Source organism: Gopherus evgoodei, unplaced genomic scaffold (assembly GCF_007399415.2).
Source record: "Gopherus evgoodei ecotype Sinaloan lineage unplaced genomic scaffold, rGopEvg1_v1.p scaffold_65_arrow_ctg1, whole genome shotgun sequence".
Lineage (NCBI taxonomy): Eukaryota > Metazoa > Chordata > Testudines > Testudinidae > Gopherus > Gopherus evgoodei.
In genome coordinates, this window is record NW_022060086.1 from 505,757 (window position 1) to 522,820 (window position 17,064).

A 17,064-nucleotide genomic window follows, 5' to 3' on the forward strand; every position below is an offset into this window, starting at 1 on the left:
AGCTAGCTGGCGGCTGGAGTGGGGGGACGGGGCCTACTTTAGCCACTTCTCTGTCTGCGCGGCTGGAGTGGCGACCCTGTTCTCCCCCGACCTACGGCCCGAGGTGCTAGGGGTCGCCGAGGCTGTGCCGGGTCGCCTGCTGCACCTCCGGGTCCGTGTGGAGGGGCTTGTGGTTAATCTCGTCAACGTTTACGCCCCGACATCGGCCCCGGAGAGGCTACATTTTTATCAGCAGGCGTCCGCCTTCCTTGGCTCCCTGGATCCTCGTGAGTGCCTGGTCCTGGGAGGGGATTTTAACACCACCCTCGAGGAACGGGACCGCTCGGGGACCGAGCAGTGCCCGGCAGCTGCGGATGTCCTCCGGGAGATTGTCGACCGCCACTCCCTGGTGGACGTCTGGCGCGACCACCACCCAGACGACGTCTCGACGTTCACCTTCGTCCGGGTGGAAGCCCATCGGTCGTGCCACTCCCGGCTGGACCGTATTTACCTGTCACGTTTCCACCTTTCACGGGCCCACTCCTCCAGCGTTCGGCCGGCCCCCTTTTCGGATCACCACCTTGCCACCGTGACGGCCTCTCTCTGCGCGGAGAGGCCGGGGCCGGCCTATTGGCACTTTAATAATAGTTTGCTGGAGGATGCGGGCTTTGTGGCGTCCTTCCGGGAGTTCTGGCTGGCCTGGCGAGGGCAGAGGCGCGCCTTTTCCTCGGCGCGGCGGTGGTGGGATCTGGGGAAGGTGCGCGCCCGGCTCTTCTGCCGTGACTACACTCGGGGTGCCAGCCGACGGAGGGATGCGGCGATAGGGCAGTTGGAGCGGGAGGTCTTGGAGCTGGAGAGGCGTCTGGCCGTCAACCTCGAGGATCCATCCCTCTGCGGAGCGTGCCGGGAGAAGCGGGAGGAGCTCCGAGCCCTCGAAGACCATCGGGCCCGGGGTGCTTTTGTTCGATCCCGCATCCACCTCCTTCGGGAGATGGATCGCGGCTCCCGCTTCTTCTACGCCCTGGAGAAAAGGAGGGGGGCCAAGAAGCACGTCACCTGCCTCCTGGCGGAGGACGGCACCCCCCTCACGGATCCGGCGGAGATGTGCCAGAGGGCCAGGGCCTTCTACGCCACTCTTTTCTCCCCGGATCCGACCGATCCTAACGCTTGCAGAGTGCTCTGGGACGGGCTCCCGACGGTCAGCACGGGCGACCGGGACCGGCTAGAGCTGCCTCTCACTCTGGCCGAGTTCTCGGAGGCCCTCCGTCACATGCCCACCAATAAATCTCCGGGCTTGGACGGGCTGACCGTGGAGTTCTACCGCGTGTTCTGGGACGTCCTCGGCCCAGACTTGGTCACCGTCTGGGCCGAGGCTTTGCAGAGCGGGGTCCTCCCTCTCTCGTGCAGGCGAGCCGTGCTGGCCTTATTGCCGAAGAGGGGGGACCTCCGCGACTTACGGAATTGGCGTCCCGTCTCGCTCCTCAGCACGGACTACAAAATTGTTGCGAAGGCCATCTCAATGCGGCTAGGGTCCGTGCTGGCGGACGTGGTCCATCCAGACCAGACCTACACCGTCCCGGGCCGCACCATCTTTGATAACTTGTATCTGGTCCGGGACCTTCTGGAATTGGGGTGTAGGGATGGTCTCTCGTTCGCCCTCTTGTCCCTGGATCAGGAGAAGGCGTTCGACCGGATGGATCACGGGTATCTCCTGGGCACTCTGCGAGCGTTCGGCTTCGGACCCCTGTTTGTGGGTTTTCTCCAGGTGCTGTACGCTTCTGCGGAGTGTCTGGTCAGGCTCAACTGGACCCTGACCGAGCCGGTCAGCTTCGGGCGGGGAGTGCGGCAGGGATGCCCCCTCTCGGGCCAGCTGTACACTCTGGCGATCGAGCCCTTCCTCTGTCTCCTCCGCAAGAGGTTGACGGGGTTGGTGCTTCGGGAGCTGGGGCTGCGGCTGGTCCTGTCGGCATACGCCGACGATGTGCTCCTCGTGGTCCAGGACCCGGGCGACTTGGCGCGGGTGGAGGCTTGCCAGGCTGTGTACTCGGCGGCCTCCTCCGCCCGGGTCAACTGGGTCAAGAGCTCTGGCCTGGTGGTCGGGGACGGGTGGCAGGCGAGCTCCCTCCCACCTGCGCTTCAGGCCATCAGGTGGAGCGCGGGTCCGCTGCTCTATCTGGGCGTTTACCTTTCTGCCACGCATCCGTCTCCGCCGGAGAACTGGCAGGATTTGCAGGGCAGGGTGACGGAGCGGCTCCGGAAATGGACAGGACTACTCCGGTGCCTCTCCCTTCGGGGGAGGGCACTGGTGCTTAATCAACTAGTCCTGTCCATGCTCTGGTACCGACTCAACACCCTGGTCCCGGCCCCGGGTTTCCTGGCCAACCTCCGGACTGTGATTCTGGAGTTCTTTTGGCCAGGGATGCACTGGGTCTCTGCAGGGGTCCTCCACCTGCCCCTGGAGGAGGGGGGGCAGGGCCTGAAGTGCTTACGCGCTCAGGTCCATGTCTTCCGCCTCCAGGCCCTGCAGAGGCTCCTGTTTGGTGCGGGTAGTCCGGCGTGGAGCGTATTGGCGCACGCCTTCCTCCGCCGCTTTCGAGGGCTCCGATACGACCGGCAGCTCTTTTACCTCCATCCGAGAGGTCTTCCGCGAGACCTCTCCGGGCTGCCGGTCTTCTACCAAGACCTCCTCCGGACCTGGAAGCTCTTTTCAACGACCAGGTCCGTGGCGGCCACCGTGGGGGTTGACCTCCTCGCGGAGCCCCTGCTACACAATCCCCAGCTTCGTGTGCAGGTGGCGGAGTCCCCCACGGTGTGCCAGAGGTTGGTCTCGGCGGGAGTCACCAGGGTCGGAGACCTCCTGGACTACGACCGGGGAGACTGGCTGGATCCCCTGACGCTCGCTCAGCGCATGGGGCTCTCCAGACCTCGTACTCCCCAGCGCGTACTTCAGGAGGTGAAGGCCGCTTTACTGCCCGCTGCTCGGGCTTACCTCGACCGGGTCCTGCGAGAGGGCAAGCCCCGCCCACCCTCCACCCCAGGCCCCGTGGACATTTTTATCGGGCCCCTGCCCCGTGGACCCAATCGGCCCCCTCACCCTTTCACTGCCAGCCGGCTGCATGATCTGCAGCCGGTTTTGTTCCAGACCGCGCCACGGAAACATCTGTACTCGCTCGTGCTCCATACCCTTCACTACCTCACCCTCGCATCCCGCCCCGATACCAAATGGCGGGACCTCCTGCCGCCTCTCGAGGGTGAGGATCCCCGGTGGGCCAGCTTGTACTCTGCCCTGGTCCCGAGGCCCGCCGGGGATATCAGTTGGAGGCTCCTTCACGGAGCCGTGAGCACGGGCGTGTACTTGGCGCGGTTCACATCTGTCCCTAGCACCTGCCCTTTCTGTGGGGAGAAGGAGACCTTGGCGCACGTTTATTTGGAGTGCGCCAGGTTGCAGCCCCTGTTCCGGCTCCTCCTGAATATTTTCCTGCGTTTTTGGTTGCACTTTTCCCCTCACCTTTTTCTCTACACGCTCCCCATCCGTGGCCCCACGAAGTCGCGGGATCTCCTTCTCAACCTCCTCTTGGCCCTGGCCAAACTGGCCATCTACAACACCAGGGAGAGGAGGTTGGCCGACGGGATTTCCTGCGACTGTAGGGCCTATTTCCGTTCCTCCATCTGCTCACGCATCCGGGCTGAGTTCCTCTGGGCGGCGTCCACTGGTTCCCTTGACGCCTTCGAGGAGCAGTGGGCGTTGTCCGGGGTTCTCTGCTCGGTGTCCCCATCGGGTTCCCTTCGTTTAGCCCTATGACCTCACTCCCGATCCTGTTTTTTTCATTAGTTGTCCCCCGTAATTATTTGGTGTCCCAGACCTGTGGGTCCTCCCCTTAGGCTGGGGGAGGCCCTTTAGAAGTGGGCGGGCTTCGCCCGCCCACCCCCGCTGGATGCCAATAGGACCAGTATATTTGCCCTCTACCAGACTCCTGTACCCCACTGGCCTGGGTCTGTCACAGCTATTACCCAGGATGGGCAGGGATGGTGTCTCTAGCCTCTGTTTGCCAGAGGCTAGGAATGGGGGACAGGGGATGGATCACCAGATGATTCCCTGTCTGTTCATTCTCTCTGGATACTGTGATAGATGGACCTTGGTATGATCCACTATGGCCATTTTTATGTTCTTATAAGTTCATGGAGGATAGGTCCATCAATGGCTATTAGCGAGGATTGGCACAGATGCAACACCATATTCTGCATGTCGCTAGACTGTTTCCCTGAAAAGGAACAGGGGATGGATCATTTGATGATTACCTGCTCTGTTCATTCTCCCTGAAGCACATGGCATTGGCCCCTTTTGGAAGACAGAATACTGAAGTAATTAGACCATAAGTCTTACTCAGTATGGCCATTCTGATGTTTTTATGTAGAACCCATATTTATCTGCACCAATCCCCAGCTGTAATTCGCTAGACCCATCTCCAGTCTCAGAGCTGAGATAGGACCCAGGGCGGGTCTCTCTCTCTTCACAGACTTAGTAACAAAGAAAACATATTGTGACACAGTAGGAAATGTGGCCGACTGACCTAGGAATGTAGTCTAGTTTTACTGGGACTGTGTGCATTGGGGATGGGAGAGCAGGGGATGATTTTACTCGAGAGTTCCCGGGGCTTGTAACCTGAGTGAGGAAGGAGGTGGTGCCAGGTGACACCTTTCCCTGGGAAACTGGACAAAGGGAGGGGAGGAGCTGTGGGGAAGAGGAAGAGAGACGGCTAGAGGGGTTTTTGCTTTCAGTTTTGGGCTGGGTGGTGAAACGCAGGGAACCCCCAGTCTGGGGTCTAAGCAGATTGGGGGTGAAACCTATGACAGATGGGGATGGGAGTAAAGGAGAGAACAACAGAAACACAGCCTTGGGGGAAGAGGCAGGCAGAGAGTGGGGCCTCAAAGTTCCAGTTACCAGCAATTAAAAGGTGATATTCTTATGAGTTAATGAGTAGAACACAGACCGATTTCCCAGTTTATCACACTGACACAGCACAGTAAGCCAGGAAAGGATTTAATGTCTCTTTGACTGTCCAGACAGTGATGCAGCAAAGAGGGCCCAGCACCATCTCACCAGTCAGCTCTGCATGGAGCTCGGTCTGAGAGCTAGAGCAGCAGGGGAAAATTTTAGGTCCCTTTATGAATAACAAGCCGGAGAAGCCATTTCCGGATCTGTTTGGTCATTATCCCATAGATGATGGGGTTTAGCACGGGAGGCACCAGGAGGTACACATTGGCAATGGCAACATGAAACCATAGGGCCACATCGTGGCCAAAATGGTACATGAGAGAGGAGAAGATAACTGGGATGTAAAAGGTTAAGATGGCACAGAAGTGGGAGAAACAGGTCCCAAAAGTCTTGAGCTGGGCGTCCTTTGTGGGGGGGCTGAAGATGGCCCTGAGGATCAGAATATAGGACACGGCAATAAAAAACACATCCAGACTAGGCACAAAGAATGCCACAAAGAGACCATAGTAACCATTAACACGTGTTTCGGTGCAGGCCAGCTTCACCATGTCCATGTGCTCACAGTACGTATGCAGGATGATGTTGGTTCTGCAGTATGGCCACCGCCTTGTCAGTAAGGGATAAGGCAGTACCAGAATGGCACCACGCAGCACCATGGTCAGGCCAATCTGGAACACCATGTGGTTTGTCATGGTGGTGGAATGTCTCAGGGGATGGCAGATGGCCACATAGCGATCCACTGCCACGGCAACAAAGATCCCTGACTCTATCACAGAGAAGCTGCGAAGGAAGTACATCTGGGTGAGGCAGGCAATGAAATTGATCTCCCTGGAACTGAACCAGAAAATGCTCAACATTTTGGGCAGGGTGGACGTGGATAGGACCAGATCGGTGATGGCCAGCATGCAGAGGAAATAGTACATGGGAACATGGAGGCTCGGCTCCATCTTCACGATGAACAGGATGGTGAAGTTCCCCAAGATGGCTATGGCATACATGGTGCAGAAGGGAATGGAGATCCAGATGTGGGCTTCCTCCAGGCCAGGAATTCCCAGTAGGATGAAGGTGGAGGGATTGCTGAACCTGGTTGTGTTGGAATCTGACATGAGAGCCCAAAGTCTAGGTTGATGGTCACAAAACGAATGCCTGGATGGAGAGACTGTGTTAATGTGGGCAGTCACCTTTTGTCTTCATTGAGTTGGTCTGGTAATGTGCCAACAGAGAAATGGAAGGAAGCCCTGAAACCACAGCCTTGCAGGTGTTAAACAGCTGAATGCTCGAGTCTGTCTGATAAAGGCTGACATACACAAACATGGAAAGTCCCGTGACACAAGCACACAGAAACCTGCCAAATCTACCAGACTCAAATACTCAGTACAGCTCCTTGTATGGCAACAAAAGGTCATGACAGAGGTAAATATAAATAGGGGTGAAGAATTTAGCAGGACAATTAAGGACTAGCTACTGGGCCAGGACCAAGACCAGAACTGCCCTCTAGGTGTAGAGGAGGGCTATTGCTGACAGTAAAGGGGAAATGCAAACATGCCTAGGGGCTAACTGCTCAGGGTTCGAGAGGAGAGGGACGGGGGGTACGGCTTACAAGCTTTCAGGCACCTCTAATGCGATAAACAGTGACCGTAGACTAAACGGTCCTGTCTCTGGAATCGATCCTTCCCCTTCTATCAAATTCTTCCCCCAACAGTTAATATGAGATACTGAATTTGTGGCTGGAGGCTGTTCTCATGGGTGACGAGATTGGACCTTTTTACACACTGAGCAATGACTTTTTCATTGTTCAGAGAGATGAGTTATGAACAATCCCTTTACGTTCTGGTGTGGAAAAGCTTAACTGGCACCAGCAGGAGACACAGGTGTGATACTGGTTCTCTCTCACTTCTCAGTAGTAGGCAAAACAAAGACAATGACTGGTTTCCTAAAGAACGGGATGGAGAATAACCTGCTTTGAAACAGGATCAGTATTTGTCACTCGTTCTCTATAAATGATATAGAAGATAGAAAGGAGTTTCTAACACAGGCTATGAGAATGAGGAATACTGTCATATGCAGAGAGACTGAAAAGTCGGGGACTGTTTAGTGAAGAAAAGGAGGAGGAGAACAGCAGAAAAGCATGGAACTGATTACATTCAAAAGGACAAACAGCGAAGAGTTCTCAAGACTTGCTCTGGATATGTGCTCAGTATTAGTCACCTGATCTCTATAAAGAATATAGCAAACATAAAGGGGGTTTCCGAGGCAGGCAATAGCAATGGGGAAACTGCCATATGTGGACAGACTGAAAAGTCTGGGACTGTTTAGTTTGGAGAAGAGACCAACAAGGGGGCATATGTTAGAAGAGAGGGAAATAAAGAATGAAACTGATTACATTCAAAAGAGAGAAGAGTTCCCAACCAATACTATCTATAGACATTTAGACCTTCAAAATCTCTAGTTCTCCAAAGTTGAGGAAACTATCAGCAAAACTGATTAGGAGGAAAAATTTAGACAAAAAAATGGAATGAAAACTGAGAGTTCTTTAAGAAGAGATTATTAGATAGCGAAAACGTCACAATTCCATAGTCAAGAAAGTGGACAACTTTTGCTTAAAAGCTAAAAACTCAGTTCAGTTGCAAAGTGGGTAGAAATTATAGGGGACACTATATATAACAAATGGGAGAAAGGGAACATAGTTAGCCAGCAATATAATTTGGAAGATATGAAAATTGATATGGGTCATTAAAGACATCAGGGAAAAATCCATGGTTGGCAGAACTAAGGATCACATCAAGGAGATTATTAATAATATTAAAACCAAAGAGATCCTAGAAAAGATTTAGAGTAATTCCTGTGTTAAATGTAAACCCTTAAAAAAATAAGGTAAAGATTAAAAAAATATATTTGAAAAGATTAGGAAAAAATGGAAAAGCTGGTATGGGATTAGTTCAAGAAAAATGTTCTTGGAATATAAGTAATGCAAGTCAATAACAAGGTCTATGCAAAACCGGTTTTGTCAGATAAACATGATTTCATACTTTTTTAGAGTAAATGTTTGGCTGATCAAGGGAACTGTGCAAATGCAATAAACTTCATTTTTTCCGTAAACAGTGACAAAGAGTCCTGTGGCATCTTATAGACTAACAGATGTGTTGGAGCATGAGCTTTCGTCATGCCAAGCATCTGACGAAGTGAGTATTCAAGCACAAAAGATTATACTCCAATACGTCTGTTAGTCTATAAGGTACCACAGGACTCTTCGTCGCTTTTTACAGATCCAGACTAACACGGCTACCCCTCTGATACTTTAATTTTTATAAGGCATTTGTTTTATTAAGGGAAAACATTGAGATAAAATAATTAACACTCTATAATATCAGTAGAGCACATTTAAAATGGACTGCAACTAGCTAACTCGCAGATCTCAGAAAGCAGTTATCATTGGGTCACATTCAGTAAATGGGGCTTTTTCTACTGGGGGTCTGCAGGGATCAGTTCTAGGCCTGATGCTATTCAATATTTTCATGAATGTCCTCAAAGGAAATAGAAAATCAGTGCAGATAAAGTTTCTGGATAGCCCTAAGATTGGAAGTGGTGAAAATGAGGACAGGTCAGGCATACTGATTGATCTGGGGAATTGGTGTGGGCATCCGATTCAAACATAATGTTTTAATACAGTCAAATGCAAACTTATCCTCTCAGAACAAGGCATGCAGGCTGAACCCAAAGTCTGGGGCACTGTATTACGTAATGCAAGGACCTGAAAAGGATTTAGAAATCATTGTGTAAAAACAATTCCTTGTCCAATGCTGTGGCCGTAAGGACTGATGTCATCCTGGGATACATAAAAATGGGAGTGATGAGTTGGAGCAGGAGAATTTACCTCTGCTCATGGAATTGGTGAAACAGAATGCATCCAGTTCTGGGGTCCACATTATAAAAGACTGTTGAAAAATTGGAGAGAGTGAAGAAAAAAGCCACAAAACTGATTGGAGGCTGGAGAAACTTGAAGGATTTCATCTATTTAACATCTCAAAAAAATGACAAAGTGGATACTTTCCTAAGGAGGAAACCATGTGTTGTAATGGGCTCTGTAATCTAGCGGAGAAAGGCAGAGCAATACCCAATGGTTGGAGGCTGAAGACAAATTCCAGCTGGAAAAAATGACCAAATATTTAGCACAGATGGTGATTAACTGTTGGGACACACTGGGAAGGGAAATGATGGATTCTCCAACTCCCCATGTCGGCAGATCCAGACTTAATGCTTCTCTGAAAAATCTGCTTGAAAGCTTGTCTACACTTAGAACAGTAAAGGAGCACTGCCAGAGTACTTCAGTGTAGACACTTACAATGAAGGCAGGGTTTCTTCCCTCAGCATAGGTAATCCATCTCCCCAAGATGTGGTAGCTAGGTGGATGTAGGAATTATTCCATCTAACTCCTCATGCCCACATTGGCATTGTTAATATAGCGACATCTCCCAGTAGGGTGGATTTTTTTGATGTTTCAAGAAAAGCAAATGCAAGGTTAAGTTGTATTAGCAGAGGCACAGCATTCAAGTCACGGTAACTGGTAGTATTTCTTTAGTCTGCATTGGTTTGGCTTCAGCTGGAGTGTCCAATTATGGTCATCAATGTGTAGAAAGGATGTAGAGAAACTGGAAAGAATCCAAAGGCGAGTGACAAAGATGATCAAAGGGATGGAATACAAGCCATATGGGCAGCCATCAGTCTTCGATGACTAAGACAGAATGAATCCTGAATCTTGGCAGAGGGATAGAGTAGCTGACCCTTGTGGTCCCTTCTATCCCCATGGCTCTATGTTTCTGTAATGTAAAATCTTAATGTATACTTGGCATTAGTCACACACAAGTCTTTGGCTGAGGTGCCTGGGTGAAATTTAGTGGGCTAGTGTTACAGAGAAGGTCTGATTGGATGATCTAACTATCCCTTCCTACCTATCTCTATACATAAAGAAAGTAGAACAGGCATTTATATTTACTCTGTCTCATAACACATGAACAAGGGAACATCCAGTTGCATTGAAAATCTGAAAATATAACATAATTATAGTTCCATTGGCCTGTGGAACTCCTTGCCAATGATATTATTGGAGTGAAGAGCTTAGCTGCATGGGATTCACAAATGGAATGACCATTTTAGGTGGCGTTGGTGGCACCACCTTTTGTTAAGACTGTCTGACACATTTAATAAGAAGACTTCACTTTCAGCTGCTCATAAGTTTGGCAAATTTTAGGCATTTGGACTGAAATTTCCTGAGCTGGGTGTGTGCTTTCGGCAGAATTGTTTTTTGAAAGTTTTCAGAATAACAGTCCTGCCGACTTCTCACATTACACTAGGAGAACAGATGTCTTGCCCATTTTGAAAAATTCTTATGATAGTTCCAGGGAGGAGCCTTAACACCTCCATGCATATCAGAAGATAAAATTCCGGGAATAGTTCCCCAATTAACAGCCAGAGCCCAGACATGCAAAAGGAGGAGGTGACGCCCTCTATGCATTAACACACAGCTGTCTCCTGAGGTCTTTACTCAGTTCTTACTGATCAAAGAACAGTCACAGCCTCAGAATTTGACCGTGTATTATACATCTGCTAACACCTTTCACCATGAAGGATCAACTGTGCCACTGAGATGCAGCCACCTTGCAGCTTCAGGACATTAGCTGAGATGGGCACGGGTGCATAGAAAAGAGAGACATTTTGCCCAGTGATACTGGAGTAAACTCATCACCTGTGGCAAGGGCCCTGGGATGTTTAATGGTTGTAAAGAGCAGAAAGGACACAGACTTACTCTCTATCCCATCACACACATGTTGCACTCGGTTTGTTGAGCAGGTGAGCTCCTCAGCAAGTCACAAGTACCTATGAATTCTGAGATGGAAGTGTCTTCCCTGGGAATCCCCCTTAGGTAGCTGTATCCCACGTCTCTCTCACCCAACATCTATAGTAACATCCCACACCGAGAGCCGACACAGAGGTGTGCATAATTTATAATATAGCTCTGTGCAGTCCCAGTGGGGTTTGCTCAGCCTCTGGGGAGGAGCAGCATATGAATGCAGGAGACAAGCTTCTGTGCTAATTATCCAGCTTTCGGAGTAAACGGCAACTAAGATACCATCCCCAAGGGAGGTGAGAACTCTTGGGCTCTGTGCTGAGTCAGTGAGGAATTACCTGCTTGTGCATTTGTGTATATTTTAAAATTGTAGTTGATTAGGAAGAAAATTAGGGATAATGTCTAGAGCTCCTTAGGGTCTGATACCCTGAAAATGCTCAGGATGGCTGGGTAGATAGTAGTCAGACAGATCTGGAGAGAGATGGCTGAGAGGAACACGAACACTTTCTGGAGGCACACAGGGTTTTTACTAAGGTATCAGAGATCAGTAATTCTCATCTGTAACTATTATCATCCTGTGCAGGATTTTTAATTGAAGAATCTTCAATTCACCTAGCAAAGTAGAGTCACTATGACCATTTCCCCATTATACAGATAGGTAAACTGAGATACAGGAAGATGTGACTTAATGAAAGTCACACAGAGAATCACAGACAGAATCCATCATCCCTGACTTCTCGGCTGTAACCACAGTCTAACCATCTCAGGTCTTGCTCTTACACACTCATACACAGGCAGGTACACACCCAGCTGTAGTTATATGGATGCTGCCACTAGCCACTCATGAACTAATAAACAGAGGCTCCAGCCAGTTCCACCCAGCTCCCCAGCTTAAGACCCCAGAGCTATATCATCTTGCCTTGGTCCAAAGTCTGACTAGTGTAAGATTATTACCCAGTCCTCCTCTCCCTGAAAGTGGAGAGGACACTGCACCAGCCCCAGTTCCTAAGCAGGATTCCCTTATAGATGTCACACTCTCTTAGGTAACATATAGTGATAGACACAGGCCAGTGAGGTACAGCAGAGTAGTAGAAGGCAGATATACTGGCCACTGGATAAGCAGTTTTCGGTACCCTGAGTGACCAGAGCAGGGGCTGCCCCAGGCTCGGGTGGACACATGACTCTAATTAGCCTGCAAAGAGCCAGGTGAGACTGGTAAGCTAATGTGACCACCTGACTCTCATTAAGGTCCCTCTGATACTATAAAAGGGCTCACTCCTGTCATGCTGAGGAGATCCAGAGGGGAGGAAGTGTAGCTGAAGAGCTGGGTAATGGAGACACCCTCAAGATGCTGCAAAGGGGGCCCGAAGGTAAGGGTGAAGAAGGCATTGAGAGAGACAGAGAGAAGCAGGAGAGCTGTAGGGAAGTGGCCCAGGGAAATATAGGGTCCCTGGGCTGGAACCCAGAGTAGAGGGCGAGCCCCAGCCCACCACTACAGGAACATCTCTTGGGAGGGGATGACAGGCCCCTGTCAGGACAGGCGGCTAAACTGCTCAGGAATAAACCTGTAAGAACAACAGAGACTGTGGGAGTTCTCTCACCAACCTCCTTGCTGGCTTATGATGAAAAGGGCTCAGTAGCCTGCGACCCTTGCCTCTAGAGGGAGAAGGGCTATGTGGAGGGTCGCAGTGAGCCACTGAGGCTATCATAATCCACCAGGAAGTGCGGGATCCACTGAGACAAGGTTGGAGCTCTGCCACACTATCTAATAAAAAAGATTAAGTACAGAAAGATAGATTTTAAGTGATTATTAATAATAGCAAACAGATCACAGTTGGTTATAGAAATAACAAACAAAACTGCAATCTAAATTCTATACGCTCGATAGTATTTGAATTAAGCAGTGTTGCACCCTGATAATACAAACAGCCACTAATCTTCCATACACAGGCTAAAAGTCCACCCAGACTGGGAGCAAGCCCCAGTTCAATCCTTGTTCCTAAGGTGTTTCCAGGTGTTGAGTTGTGGGGGTAGTCAAGCCAAGTGATGATGTCACTTCCCCCTTTTATCGCACAGTTAATGGGAGAGAACAGGCACAAGAAGACAAGACAAAGTCCAGTGTCACATGAGCTGGTCACATGCCCTTGCCTGCTTCGATGAGTCATAGTTGGTGCCACTACCCATTTCCTGGCTAGAACATTCACAGGAAAGTCCATGAGGTGGAGTTAAGCTTTTTCTCAGGCCTATTGTGTTTCTTAATGGTCTATTACTTTGAATGGCTCATCCAACTGGATGTCAATGACTTTGTATGTGTTACCCAGGAGCAAACACATTTGAAATACTGGTACATAGTCAATATTCATAACTTTAGGTGGAAACATGATACATGCATAGAATGCACACTGATATATTACATGATATAGTTGATATAAAACACATTATAAACATATCATGAAATAGATCCTAGAATACTCAAGGAGCTGACTGAGGAGATATCTGAGCCATTAGCTATTATCTTTGAAAAGTCATAGAAGACAGAAGAAATTCCAGAAGACTGGAAAAGAGCAAAGATAATGTCAATCCATAAAAAGGGCAATAAGGACAACCTGAGGAATTATAGACCACTCATCTTAACTAATATCTAGAAGCTAATAAGATAATAAGTAACAGTTAGCAACAAATTATGTCAACCCAGACAGATACCTTTCTTTGACAGGGTAACTAGCCTTGTGGATGGGGTGGGAAGCAGCAGATGTATATCCTGACTTCAGTAAAGCTTTTGATTCTGTCTTGTGACAAGGGGTGTTCTTGGGGGACACTATTGAGAGTATCAATTCAGGACAAATTGCTTAGAGCAGGGCAATCACAGCCCCAGGATGTGGGTCCTTCAGTATTCAGGCACCAAACCAGCCAAACAGAGAGGACTTCAGTTTTACCCCACTGGCTAACCAGAAGTCACACAAGCAATTCCCTTAGACACTCTAGTTTCCCCTTGTCACCACCAGTGCCACTTGTTATGGGGACTAATGGTTATGAAAACCAATTATCATAAACAAGCTGATGGAGCTACGGTAAGGTGGATGCATAACTGATTGGAAAATTGTTCCCAAAGAGTAGTCGTGCTGGAAGGGCATAATGAGTGGGAGTCCCTCAGGGATCAGTTCTGGGTCCAGTTCTGTTCAATATCTTAATCAATCATTTAGATTGTGACATAGAGGGTACATCCATAAAGTTTGAGGATGACAAGAAGTTGCAAGTGCTTTGGAGGATAAGATTATAATTCAAAATGATCTGGACAAAATGGAGAAAGGGTCTGAAGTAAATGGGATGAAATTCAGTAAGGACAAATTCAAAGTGCTCCACTTAGGAAGGAACAATGAGTTTCACACACACAAAATGGGAAATGACTGCCTAGGAAGGAGCACTGCGGGAAGGGATCTAGGGGTCATAGTGGACCATAAGGTAAATATGAGTCAACAGTGTAACTCTGTTGCAAAAAATGCAAAGATCATTCTGGGATGTATTAGTAGCAGTGTTGCACAGAAGACATGAGAAGTAATTATTCCACTCTATTCCACACTGATTAGGCCTCAACTGAAGTTTTGCGTCCAGTTCCACGAGCCACATGTCAGGAAGGATGTGGACAAATTGGAGAAAGTCCAGAGAAGAACAACAAAAATGACCAAAGGTCTAGAAATCATGAGTTATGAGGGAAGATTGAAAGAACTGGGTTTGTGTAGTCTGGAAAAGAGAAGACTTAGAGAGGGCATGATGACAGTTGTCCTCGTAAATTGTAGCCATCAAATGCCTAATGCACCAGTGAGGGCCCTCATCTGGTACGGCTATATCAGTAATACAAGTTATTACTTCATATTTCTAACTTCAGATCTAAGAAAGATACATGCATACAAATAGCAAAACCAAATTCAGCACACATCAACTGTTTCAATTATATATTACAAGAGGTATTTCACATAAAGCATATTCATAAGCATTCTTTCATAAAGCATATGGAGAGTAATGCCATGGCACAGTTTAGTTGCTAAGTTAACTGGTAAATAACTGCATATCATCAATAAAACACCTGTTGAGGATACTTTCGATCACTATAAATTCAATGAAATAGTTTTCAAACAATTTCAGATTACCCTGAAATTTAAAACATGAAAGAATGAATTTCAGGAGGAAGATGATGGGTGGGAGCCTGCCCACATCTAAAGGCCTTTCCCCTAGCCTTGCAGGAGGAGCAACTGGATTAGGGATCCAACTAAATATGGGGAATAACTAAAGAATAACAGGATCAGAAGTGGAGGTCAAAGGTTATTTAGATAAGGGGAAAGCAGTGGATGTGTTATTCCTTGATTTTAGCAAAGATTTTGATGCGGTCTCCCACAGTATTCTTGCCTGCAAGTTAAAGAAGTATGGGCTGGATGAATGGACTATAAGGTTGATAGAAAGTGGGCTAGATTGTTGAGCTCTATGGATAGTGATAAATGGTTGCAAGTCTAGTTGGCAGCCAGTATCAAGCGGAGTGCCCCAAGGGTCAGTCCTGGGGCTGATTTTGTTCAATATCTTCATTAATGGTCTGGAGGATGGCATGGATTGCACGCTCAGCATGAATAAACCTTTAGATTTTAGATTCTAAAGGATTGGCAACAGCGTGATTTGTGGTTCTGGTGGGACCCAACTGAGAGTGCCAATTCGGGACCAATTGCTTAAACAGGGCAGTTACAGCCCTAGGCTGGGGTTCTTCAACCTCTAAGGCAAACCAAACCAGCCAGACAAAAAGGACTTCGGTTTCACCCCACTGGCCAACCACAAGTCACACAAGCAATTTCCTTAGACACTCCAGTCTCCCAGTATCACCACCAGTGCCACTCGTCCTGGGGATGAATGGTTATGAAAACCAACACCCCAGTAAAAGAAAAAGGTTCTCTCTATCCCAAAGGATCAAGCCCCAACCCAGGTCAATATACACATCAGATCTTACCCACAAATCACGCTGTTGCCAATCCTTTAGAATCTAAAATCTAAAGGTTTATTCATAAAGGGAAAAAGGTAGAGATGAGAGCTAGAATTGGTTAAATGGAATCAATTCCATACAGGAATGGCAAAGTTCTTAGTTCAGGCTTGTAGCAGTGATGGAGTAAACTACAGGTTCAAATCAAGTCTCTGGAGAACATCCCCAGCTGGGATGGGTCATTCAGTCCTTTGTGTAGAGCTTCACTTTGTAGCGAAGTCCCTCCAGAAGTAGGAAGCAGGATTGAAGACCAGATGGAGTTGAGGCATCAGCCTTATATAGGCACTTCCAGGTGTAAGAACCTCTTTGTTCTTACTGTGGAAAATTACAGCAAAATGGAGTCTGGAGTCACATGGGCAAGTCCCTGCACACCCTGCTGAGTTACAAGGCGTATCTGCCTCCTCTCAGTGGGTTAATTGTGTAGCTGATGGTCCTTAATGGGCCATCAAGCAGGCTAAGCAGAGCTAACACCAACTTTTCTGGGGTGTTTCCCAGAACTGCGGCACCAATTTGAAATACAGACAGTATACAGCCAATGCTTATAACTTCAATTACAAAATGATACAGAGATACAGACAGCATAATCATAACCAGTAACTCATAACTTGGTCTTAGACACCTTATATGACCCCTTTTACATAGGATTTGATGCCACTACAGGACCTTGGTTGCAACCCATGTTCGATATGGTCCCAGTTTATATCAATAATGTCACAGTCCCATTCTTCACAACCTCCTCAGGTAAGGAGTTCCACAAGTTGACTGTGCGCTGTGTGAAGAAGAACTTCCTTTTATTTGTTTTAAACCTGCTACCTATTAATTTCATTTGGTAGCCCCTAGTTCTTGTATTATGAGAATAAGTAAATAACTTTTTCTTATCCATGTTCTCAACATCACTCATGATTTTATATACCTCTATCATATCCCCCCTTAGTCTCCTCTTTTCCAAGCTGAAGAGACCTAGCCTCTTTAATCTTTCCTCCTATGGGACCATCTCCAAACCCCTAATCATTTTAGTTGCCCTTTTCTGAACCTTTTCTAGTGCTAGAATATCTTTTTTGAGGTGAGGAGACCACATCTGTACATAGTATTCGAGATGTGGACGTACCATGGATTTATTTAAGGGCAACAATATATTCTCAGTCTTATTCTCTATCCCCTTTTTAATAATTCCTAACATCCTGTTTGCTTTTTTGACCTTCTCAGCACACTGCGTGGACATCT

At 48.1% G+C, this 17,064-nt stretch overlaps 1 protein-coding gene across 1 annotated transcript; it reads right to left on the reverse strand.

The window, feature by feature from the left end:
* Positions 1 to 5,133: 5,133 nt before the first annotated feature.
* LOC115643630 (olfactory receptor 52K1-like) lies at positions 5,134 to 6,081 on the reverse strand. Its single transcript, XM_030547632.1, has one exon. It carries the CDS (start codon positions 6,079 to 6,081, stop codon positions 5,134 to 5,136), a length of 948 nt encoding a protein of 315 aa, XP_030403492.1.
* Between the last annotated feature and the right edge of the window lie 10,983 nt (positions 6,082 to 17,064).